The sequence below is a fragment of the Apostichopus japonicus genome, chromosome 12 (assembly GCF_037975245.1).
Source record: "Apostichopus japonicus isolate 1M-3 chromosome 12, ASM3797524v1, whole genome shotgun sequence".
Lineage (NCBI taxonomy): Eukaryota > Metazoa > Echinodermata > Holothuroidea > Aspidochirotida > Stichopodidae > Apostichopus > Apostichopus japonicus.
Genome location: NC_092572.1, coordinates 24,336,142 through 24,347,675, shown reverse-complemented (window position 1 = coordinate 24,347,675; position 11,534 = coordinate 24,336,142). Strand labels below are relative to the sequence as shown.

At 38.7% G+C, this 11,534-nt stretch overlaps 2 protein-coding genes across 13 annotated transcripts in view; one reads left to right on the top strand and one right to left on the bottom strand.

The window, feature by feature from the left end:
- Positions 1–11,534, top strand: part of LOC139976953 (opioid-binding protein/cell adhesion molecule homolog) — a 104,051-nt gene that overhangs the window by 86,490 nt on the left and 6,027 nt on the right. For all 12 annotated transcript variants that reach the window (XM_071985859.1, XM_071985860.1, XM_071985868.1 and 9 more), the window contains one exon: positions 9,725–9,867. In XM_071985859.1, coding sequence (XP_071841960.1) covers positions 9,725–9,867 — 143 coding nt within the window. The remainder of the gene's footprint in view (positions 1–9,724; positions 9,868–11,534) is intronic.
- LOC139976959 (G-protein coupled receptor moody-like) lies at positions 582–6,970 on the bottom strand. The gene is made up of 2 exons (XM_071985886.1): positions 5,580–6,970; positions 582–2,655 (listed from the first exon to the last, which is right to left on the bottom strand). Exons 1-2 carry the CDS (start codon positions 6,350–6,352, stop codon positions 2,295–2,297), a joined length of 1,134 nt encoding a protein of 377 aa, XP_071841987.1. The 5' UTR covers positions 6,353–6,970; the 3' UTR covers positions 582–2,294.

The window sequence follows — 11,534 nt, the reverse complement described above, 5'->3', positions numbered from 1 at the left end:
CTTTCCTACCTCATGTTGCTTTGAGGGCTGAGGGAGGGGGGGGGGGTGCTTATAACGTCCAAGTCCTCTAATTATGTTCAGTATCCCTCTAGCGTGGTTACCGTCTGGGCTTGATTTGACTGGCTTGTTGCGGTTCATCTACTAAACAATGCCCGTAAACAATCGTCATTTTTGACAAGATGTACTTAAGTCGACATTTATATAAATATATAAATGTATTTAAATAAATAAATATAAATATATATATATATATATATATATATATATATAAATATATATATATATAAATGTATATATATATATGTATATGTTAATAGATCATTGACACGTTTTCAAAAGACACGGTGACGTGGTAGGCAGGAAACACTTATAAACACTACTAAAACACATCAAATGTTTTTCTGAAAGTTCGTCTATATGTATTTTGAAGGCTCTGATAAACGAACCCTTCAAATCGCTTCCCCTGTACAATAAATATTCGGTGGATTTCTAAATCCCAAATTGGCAACACGTGTTCCTACCCCCCCCCCCGCACCCCCAACCCACCTTATCCCCAAATAGATACTCACGCAGACATGAAGTTCATTAGAATCCACCGATTTTATTGCTTAAAAAAATACGTTTCAAATGTCACATATACTCGTAGTTATCAATATATATATATATAGATCGATAAAAGCGGTTGTACAGAACTGTTACCATGGTGAACAATATAAGTATGCAAATGTTTGTACATGCGTATTATATATAATATTTCTGAGAGAAAGATAAAGGCATGGAAAATAATTACTAAACATCCTAACGTGGTTTACTTTATCGTGTGGTTTATGCCGTATTTAAAGCTATTATTTACAAAGAACAATGAATGAGATATATATGTGCACTAATTTATATTTTCTTTTTTTTCTTTCTTTCTACAAATAGCCTAAATATTTTATCTTCGAAAAGCATTAAACAGTAATTACTTATGAAAACGCAATTTATTATTTAATTTAAAATTGATATATGAAAAAAACGTAACGAGATGTAGTTGCAAGGTTTAGCGTGCGCCCTTTAATATCTCTTTCAATTGTGACCTATTCCCTATTTTGATGATCTTCGCTCCATGGAATCAGTTTCAATTTATATTCTCCACATCACCTCAGTGAGGTATAAGAGACATTTACACTGTACATTTTTAATAATAATCCAGAGATTATCTAAATGACAAATAACAAAATAACCATAGGCAGTGAAAAGGGAAAGAGATAACTTACACACGTTCTTTCAACGATTTGCGCTGAATAGTTTGAGAGGAGAGAGAAAGGGGAGGGGGGGGGATTGGGGGGTGGGGAGACTTTGTTAAATTATCAAACTGAAATATGGCACCAGAGACTGTTAAGAGAAACAAACTCCCTTAAAGAGATAACAGTTTTTAGAATTTTACTACAAAATTTACTTAGATTTACAATGACAATTTTTACCCGATGATTGAAACAAATGCTTCATTTTAATAGAGGGTTCTGGGTCTTTTCCTAAAATTTGGTTTCAAGAACTCAAGAACTATCGGCTGAAAATAAGGACAATAAAAAACAATGTATAGTGAAACTCGTCTCCTAAAGGAATTTGGTCACATAACTCACACAATCTTTCATGAATATCAATATTTGTGGACATGCCTTGTACAATAGGGAGTTTACTATATATTTACACAGCGGAATTGACTTAAGTTAACTCTGTCGGGGAAATTGAGTTTAGTCAAATAAGTTTCAAACTCAAGTTCCTCTTTGTACATTCTGTCGACTTTGCATTGGTAGTTATTGTTAACAATTCCTAGCCAGTCTGGTTCGTAAATGTCACTTAGTTGTAAATATCACTACATTCGGTAGATTTTGCAGAGTTATTGTTAACATTTCTATAGCCAGTCTTGTTCGTAAAATATCACTTAGTCGTTGATCTATACTGGCTTTGAGCCAATACTAAACATTACATGGTATATTGTCTGTGAGGGGTAGCAGTGAAATGGTTGATCTGGGGAAAATAACACAGTAAACTCGAGTACTAGTTGCACGACATAAAACCAGTTGTAGTAACTGAAACTATGGTATGTACCACTACGCCTAAATCATATCGGAGAAGGGCTCGAAGGTCCTGGAACAGTTTAAATGGTCGTATATAGATGTTGAATTATCTCTTCTGATCATTTTCTGATCATGGTTTAGGCCTAAAGTTCAATGACGAGGCACTCTCGCGTTATGCATCTTTCGTCCGGTCTAAAGGATACCACGGGTTTTGCGTTTCAATGGCGTGCACCCTTATGTTAAACGTTTTATCTCCAATAGTATACCGGACGGCTCTGGTATCTTATCCCATTTGCATTTCAAAATCAGCTTGAAGACTTTCTTGAAGTTTGGAAATCTCGTGGCGTAGATGATCGGATTGAGACAACTATTAAACAGAAGTATAGCGGCAGCATATGGTATAAATGGATCGCTGTCCTCGTAGAACAGACAGACTGCATACGGCATCAGACAGACGAAGAACACACAGAAGACAATAAAGAGATTTTTAGTAACCTCTATCTCTCGTCGTGTGATGGTGCTCCTTTTCTTGACATTCAACGTATCTGATTTTGATGTTTTGTCCCCTGGTGACCCCATCTGGATTTGAGTATTGCTAAAGAAAAATTTAAAAAAAAATTATATATATATATATATCAATATATAAGGCACAATCGAAAAATTAAAGGCATTGAAGACTCGCCCAAAACCGCGTGCCGCGCTCTGAAAAAGTTAACTTTCCGTTGCTTGCAAGTGAAGTTTTCTGCTTGTCGCTACAAAATGCAGACAGTAATGAAACGTGATACCTTGTTGTCTCTTATCTAGACATGAGATGTCCATTAATTGCTGCTATGCAAACTGTGTTGTGTGTATTGACTGTACACTAGTGTCTAATTACCGACGGTAGCAAGCTGTGTGTGTATTTTCTGGGGTCGATGGTGGTGTCTAATACTTCTGTTACACCTCATTCGAAACTAGGTTAGATTACCGGCATGAGATGTTTCTTTGTGTGCGAGTCTTCACACCCTTTAAATACAATATGTAGAATGATATATACCAGGTTCGTGAAAGTCGAATGAATCGTCATGTAATTTGACGGTTATTTGAACTCCATTCCGACATTGAAAGGAAGTGATCTTAAGTTCATCATAAACGGTAGGCTTAGGTCTACACAGTGGTTTCTACTTCACCGAACACCAAGGTTATAGACCTACGGTACGTGGTATCTTTATTAACACTTCCTGTTCAGACGGATCTCCCTTGCTTTTTCAGTAAGATAGGGGTCGTCAATACCAGTTTCCGATGGCAGGGAATTAATTTCCAGGGACAACTGTCATACTTGATGAGACCTCTCACACATTTGCGTGTGCATTATGATCTTAACCGTAGAGACATTACACGGGGAGTAGATCTTCGAAATTAATGCAATTGTTCTCAAAAGACGCGTAACATTTTCAGTAGCAGAGGCGCACTAAGCGGGCGGGGAGTGTTTCAACTTCCTCGAACAGAGTGTTTGCCTTGTTAACGTGACGGACCATTTGTGACTTCAGAACATAACTATAGTCCTTTAAGGTTGACATGCAGTAGTGCCCCCCCCCCCTTCCCTCCTCTCCTCTCCTTCACAAGAAATAGTAGAGATTTTACAGTATTTGCACTGGTCCTGTGATTTATTCCGGTTTTCACGATTGTCACACTTAAAATATGTCAAATGTCGGAAAAGCTAAACCGATGACAAATTCGGCTCCTCAGTTCAGGCTTACCTGATAATGTGAATTCCGATTGTCGGATAAAGTTTAGTTACGCATGAAATATTCTGGGACATTCACCCAAACAAGAGATAACCCCGTGTATATACAACGTCCAACACCATTCGACCATGACAAACTTGTTATACCTAAAATATGGATTCCATTTAACTAAAGGCTTACCTAACAGCTAAACTGATTCATGCAAACATTGTTATTATTATGTTTGCTTGCATAAACGTGACAATAATTAACGCTGATTATCGTGCGATGACTGTTATTAGTGATGCTTATTGTGCGATGACTGCAATTATTTATGCTTATCATGTGGTCACTGTTATGCTTAGATAATTTGATGACATTTACAATGACTGTTTATGCTTAAATATTTGATAACAGTTCACACTCTCCGTGTGTTCGTATATATGCGTGTAAGAACTCACAGAGCAGGCTAATCAGGGGCGTAGCCAGGATTTTGCTAAGGGAGGGGCGAAAATATAGAAACATTTTCAGAGCCGTCAATACGGCATTGCATACTATCTAAGCGTAGCTCCACCATGATTGGCGCGAAGGGTACAAGAAAATTTTGGCTGGAAATGCCTCCCAGATCGCTGGAAATAGCACTTCCCAGGCCTTGTAAGTTGCATCTTACTGTAGCATTTTCTCTTTTTGAAATTTCTAGCGATATCACAAAAACATTAAAAAAAAAAAAATAGTCTCAAGGGGGGGGGGGGGCGGCTGCCCCCATCGCCCCCCGCCCTTGGCTACGCGCCTGAGGCTGATATACTCTTGTTCACCTTTACGTGTATTTCATATAGTCCAGTAAGTTTGGTATACTAAAGATTTCGTTATCTTGATTCTAAAGGTGTTGAAAGTGGATACTAAACAGTATACGGCAGACTTTTCTTTCTTTGTTGTTCTATGAAATTCTAGCAGCACACACCCTTCTGTTGTTTTATAAAGTCCAAATAAATACTGTATTATATTATATTGAATGAGACTATACGTAACTTAAGCGTCATCCAAATTAATCCACTGAGTGTAATGTGAAACGCAGTAGCTGGTATTTACAGTACTATGTGGATCCAGGATTTAAAAAATAATAAATATAAATAAATACAAATAAATAGGAGCGAATATGGCACTGAGATCACGTGGAAGTCGATGGGAACATTATGAAAGTTACTGTATACTTTGAGGCATAGTTATAGGCCAGGGTTGTCCAAACTTTTGCAGAGGAGGGCCGCATGGAATGATTTTGATGAAGGAGGGGGCCGCATGAACCCTACGCTCGATATTTCGATTTTTCCCCGAAGCCCAAGGCAACAAGATATAAACACTGCGCGCGGAGCGCACTGATTTATTTTCCTTCCTCATAAAACATGAATAAAGTCCAGCCGCCGCCCCTCCCCCCCCCCCCCTCCGCTGAGAGAGTGTCACACAAACTGACCTGTATGCAGTTTTTTGGACCCAGAAGGTTCGAATGATTGATTCTATAGCTTAAAATTGTTATCAATAAATCTGCTCACTAACATTTTGCACCGTAGAGCATCTCTGGTGGGCCGGACGCAACCATGCGGCGGGCCGGACTGTGGCCATTGGGCCGTAGGTTGGACAACCCTGTTATAGGCTATGAAGTAGGTCGATCATTAGTTCTACGAGCAACCTTTTTCTAATTATTACCATGCGGCACTTTGGAACTTTTAATATATACGTGAGGTTGAGTGGGGTTAGGGGGGGGGGGGGTGAATGGACTTGTAATACTCTACCGGTGATATAACCGTATAATACTAACCCTTTCTGCATTGTATCCGATGTGGACTGGGACACCCCATCTGAAGTCACCGTGGTCTCACCGTACATCGATTTTGATTTTTCCGGTTTCCACTGGACGAGGTTCTTGGCATTTTTCCTGACGAAGAGGATAATGTTGATATAACAAAAGAAGAGGACAATGAGGGGTATAGGGAATACCCCAGCAGCTTGAATCAGGTCGAATGTCTGGGTATTGTTCGTGTGAGGCAGATACTCGGAGGAGATGTCGCTACAGGTCTTGTACTTGGGGTTATAACCGAGGGCGCCGATACCGAGAATCGGGGGCACGATACTTATACAGAACGGTATGAACCAGAGGAGAGCGACCCATACCACGATGACGCTCGGTTTGTAGATTTTACGGAAGAGAGAGGTGCGCGTAATGAGGATGTAACGGTTAAGAGCGATAGTAGCTAACGTATACACACTGACACCGACACACATGAGCAGAATACCGGCTGCCATAGTACAAGACCATCCCGATTTAATCGGCCAATCCCTCTGACGTAGCATCGCCACGATATTCCACGGGACCGTCAGACAGGTCAGCAAATCCGCCACTGCTAAGTTAATGACGAAGACGTTTGTCACGCTTTGGAGTTTCCGTGAGACGACGACGGCTAGAATGGTCAATGAGTTCCCGGTGATGCCGAGCAGAAAGACGATAAGAAACAGAACAGCTACGAAGACACGCTGTCCGTACGAATCGAACACGAAATTGGATTCCTCTACCTCTTCCATTGTGAGATTCATATATGTTTATCCTCGAACAAACATAAGCATATGGACTCTACTATATATATATATTATATATATATATATATATATATATATATATAGCCGGACAATATCACTATTCAAACCAGGAGGCTCCTCCAGTATATCTTAAATTTAGTAGCCAACAGATTATCCGAAAGGTAACAATATCCAATGGTACCGTGTGAGGTAAAATGTAATCCTCTGTTCATTTGCAATGCAAATGTTAGTCGAAAGTGAGTCCAAATTGTTTGTAGCCGATACGAAGAAAGACATATGACGGTATAGGCCTATATACAACCAAGCCAACGAGTGAATGCACATGAAAGAAATTCCTGGCGAGCACAAGTAGCTTCAACCCACTTCTTCAAACCACTGACTCTGATACTTGATACGATCACGGCCTACTATGCTTCAGTAAGCAAGTAAGCTTCTAACTTCTTTTCTCTACTTACAACAACAATAGAGGTGGGGGCACTTTCGTATACTATGGTTTACTGATTCAAGTAACTCAGCCGCAAAATCGGTTCTACGAATCGTTGTTTTGAAAACCCGTGTGTGACGTATCCAAGTACAATGCGGGTGTGCGCAATAAGGTGACCAGCGGTGTTATGATAGAACAAAACAAAAAGCCTGCTAAATGTATAGCAGACACTATTCAAAGCCAATAGAAATACAACACCTGATTCATGCATTCATTGTAGCAAAAGACAATACATATGTGCTAAACGCCTACAGGATTACGTGGTAGCGATAACAACAGTGTTTGATCATATACAATGCAGGTTTATATGTATATATATATATATATATATATATATATATATATATATATATATATATATATATATAAATATATATATATATATATATATATATATATATATATATATATATATATATATATATATATATATATATATAAATATGTTAGGGGAGGTCGTAACTCCATTGCAGGCGTTTCTTGCAACCACAATATCTCTTCAAGCTGTAAGAAGTAGGAATGAGGAGTGGGGGGGGTGGGGGATTGGTGGGGTGGATGGATCTACTGGTAGCACCGGCATAACGGCTCGGAACGGATGCGCCGATTCAAAGTTGAAAGTGCCGAAGGGGCCGCCATATCCCCAGCTCGAGAAAGGTGCTAGTTTTGTCCGAAGTACAAAATGCTTCATTTGTTTCAAGGCCCCAGCGCGCTTTCAGAATAATCATTAATCAGGTTTACAATTTCTGCATCTGCCATTGTTTGCTCGAGTTTTAACATTCCATCGGATACCGACTCACAGACCTTTAAAAATGCAATAGCTTGAGCATAGGTGATCATTTCTGAGTCTGATATTTCGAGCATATTTTCTTTTGGAGGGGGGGGGGGTGTGACTGAATGGGAGGGGCGTATCCAATATTTCATAATACCCTAAGATAGGTTTTGGGAAAGACGAATGCAAGTGATTCAGTTTAATCCGCGGGAAATTGAATATTACCGTTACAGAACTCATTAATTCATTGAAGACTGGCAAATGAAGTATCTAAAACTTCAAGCAGCTGATACACTACGTCCCGCCCCCCTTCATGATCCCGCCCTCGCACTCAGAAAGTTTCTTCCTAAACTATTTTCACTTTTTTTTTAGAATTACCCCACCCCGAACTCCCTCGCCCATATGTCAATAGTCAGGTGTTAGCTTAGTACCAGTTTACAGTACACACGACTCGGCAATTCGTAAAGGAAATTACATTTTACATATTACATGTAACAAGCAATTTCTAAATTGATTTTCCCAGTAGGCCTACTACGTACGCAGTTTTGTGCGTATATCTGAGAATCACACAACGCTTGTAATTCCAAAAAGTGTCTGCGACGAGCTATTATCATTTTTTTTTTGCCCGAAGTTATCCAAAGTTCGTTAGATCGAGGACATAAACGTTACAATTGATATCAATTGTGACTTCATTGGCGGGAAGTTAATAATTTATTTATTTTAATTTAAGAAAATTAATTAATGATGAACGTTGGAGGTCTGAGGTGAGGGGATGTTGATGGGAGTGGATGAGAGGTGGATGGGCGGGAGAAAAAGGTGGGTGGGCGAGGAGGCGAGGTGGGTGGGCGCGGAGGAGCAGTGGATGGACGTAAAGGAGAGGTGACGGGGAGGAGAGGTATAGATGGGCGTGAAGAAGAAGTGGATGGGCGTGGAGGAGAGGTGGATGGGCGGGAAGAAGAAGTGGGTGGGCGTGGAGGAGAGATGATGGGGCGGAGAGGTGGATGGGCATGGAAGAGAGGTGGATGGGAGAGTCATGGGGGGGGGGGATACGAACGTCGAGTAACAATGGAATATGTGACTGCTGTGAGGAGGCATATTTACCACAATCAAGAATTCTATATTCGTGTTACCATTCACACTCTTGTCCCATATCATAGCATATCTCTATACAAAAGACTATTAAAAGCGCACAAAATAAGTGCAGTCAATAAAGCATGACCGATGCAATACTAATAAGATAATTTTCGAATACTGTATAACGGTTAGTCTTGTATGACGTAAACTTGGTATAAAAGATGGCATTGGGCACTCCCTTTTTGTGTTCTTGCTTATGTGTTTGTTCACCAAAAACGAAAGAAAAAAAAAACGCCCCCGTATCCGGATGTTAATGTAATGTCTGGTATGACGGTTGTATAGCATAACACAGGATATCGAATGGTATAAGATCAACAACCCGGATCATGGCTGCTTTTATATGACGTGGATTCGTTTGGTCTGTTGTGGAATATTGGTTGATATATATAAATATATATATATATATATAAATATATATATATATATATATATATATATATATATATATATATATATATATATATATATATATATATATATATATATATATATATATTTATACACGGGGTACCAACTCTATATATGACTGATAACGTATTGCCCATTAGGATTATGAACATGGCGGTTGAGAGGGGACGGAGTAAGTCGAGGGGAAGTAAACGTAATGGCGAGGGAGGGAAAGTGAGTTTTAAACTCGGGAGCAACTTAGCTTGGATGGAGCGATATATAAGCCATGGCTGTAAGTTAGTGCGACTTGATAAACCAACTGTATTTATGATATATAATGTATTGCCCATTAGAATAATAAAGATATTTTGGCTGTTGAGGTCGGATGGAAAGGCGATGGGGTTGGATGGTAGGGGTTTAAATGATATCAGTATCTCCCAAGACATGCTAGAAAGTCGAATAATGGTCACTGTTAAACTTCAACATGTATATGTACGCTAAAATGAAAATGTGAACACCATAACCGAAATGTCTTTTAATTTCTTCTATTTCTTCACCCCCCCCCCTACCACCCTCCCCTTCTTCTGAACTACAGGACGACCTGCCAAACCGAAGATAGTGAGCTTACCTTACAGTAAAAAGATGAGAGTATACACCTTAGCATGGAAATATGAAGAATACGATATTTCTCAAATTAAACACTTCTGGATAAACTACACACAGGAGAAGCTGAAGGGGGTAAGCAGACGTCACGATTATTCAATTAGATGTACTTCATACGCACGCCAAGGGTCATGAATATTCATATCTTATGTTTGATACACAGCACGTTCAGTGACTGAGAGCGAGCATCTTTCTATGAATGTATAAAGGACACGATATTTTTAGAATTTGTTTCAAGCGTTCAGTTCTAAAAATATTCCTTGTTGATGTACGCACGCACGGTGAAATGAATAATCATATCTTATTTTTGATATACAGCACGTTCAGTTACTGAGAGCGAGCATATTTCTATGAATGTATAAAGGACACGATATTTTTAGAATTTGTTTCAAGCGTTCAGTTCTATAAATATTCATTGTTGATGTACGCACGCTCAGTGACATGAATATTCATATATTATGTTTGATATACAGCACGTTCAGTGACTGAGAGCGAGCATCCTTCAATGAATGTATAAAGGACACGATATTTTTAGAATTTGTTTCAGCGTTCGTTTCTATAAATATTCATTTTTATGTAAACACATGCAGGTGCATGAATATTCACATGTTATATATGATACACTTTCTATGAATGTATAAAGGACACGATATTTTTAGAATTTGTTACAAGCGTTCAGTTCTATAAATATTCATTTGTGATGTACACACGTTCAGTGGCATGAATATTCATATCATAGTTATACATGTTCAGTGACTGAAATTTGTTGACTCTACTCTGAACGTAAAAGAGGACACGAAATTTCTCTAATTAAATATTCATGATTAACATGCACGGAAACGAAACATAATGTGCTAGGTAAACAGTATGAATATACATTTAGCTTGAACAAAAAAAAAATCAATGTTTTCGTTTACACATAAAAGTTAATGTCAACCCATTCATTTTATAGTCTAAAAACTCATTAAAAAAAGAGTCATTTAATAGTTATATAAGTAACAAAGCACCGTTGGAATATTATTAAAACTGGTTATTTGATGCCATGCTCATATTTTGTTTGCTTGGTGATTTTTTTGCTGCACCTGGAGAGATTGACTTGATGTACTGTTTGAAGATTAAGTAGTCCATATGAGACTAAAACATATATTATAACATACCACATACCAAAGAAGGTAAAAACTAAAGACCAAAAGTTTTACATATAATGGCTACCCGTGATTCAGTCTAAATCATACTCTGGGAAATACTCAATACCACTCTGTAAGACTTCCAGCGACAAAGAAAGAGATTTTCTACTAGTCAGCAAAACTCAACAGTCACAATACTTTATTTTCTGTTCTTTTATAGTCTGCGTGCATGTTTTTGACTTTTGTTGTCCGCTGTCCGTTGTCTTTTTGGTTCCTTGCTGGAAGCAAAGGAGCCTATGCAGTCAGGTTGCCGTGTGTTGACGTGTGCGTCTGTTCACTTGCTTTGGTCCGCGATAAGTGAACAACTGGGGTGATGGATATTTGTCATACTTGATGTATCATAGACGTATTGTAGTGAGAAGTTGTGCCCTGTTTTTGGAGCGGACCTTTTGAATATTAATGAGGTGATGGGGTCAAACGTAAACATTTAATATTGCAATAACTCCGCAAGCTTAAGTCGCATTATAACCAAACTTGGTATACAGTTTTTGGGACCATCTGGGCCTACTTTCGGGCTTGGTCGGCCCAAATTTGATATCCATCTCAAATGCATTT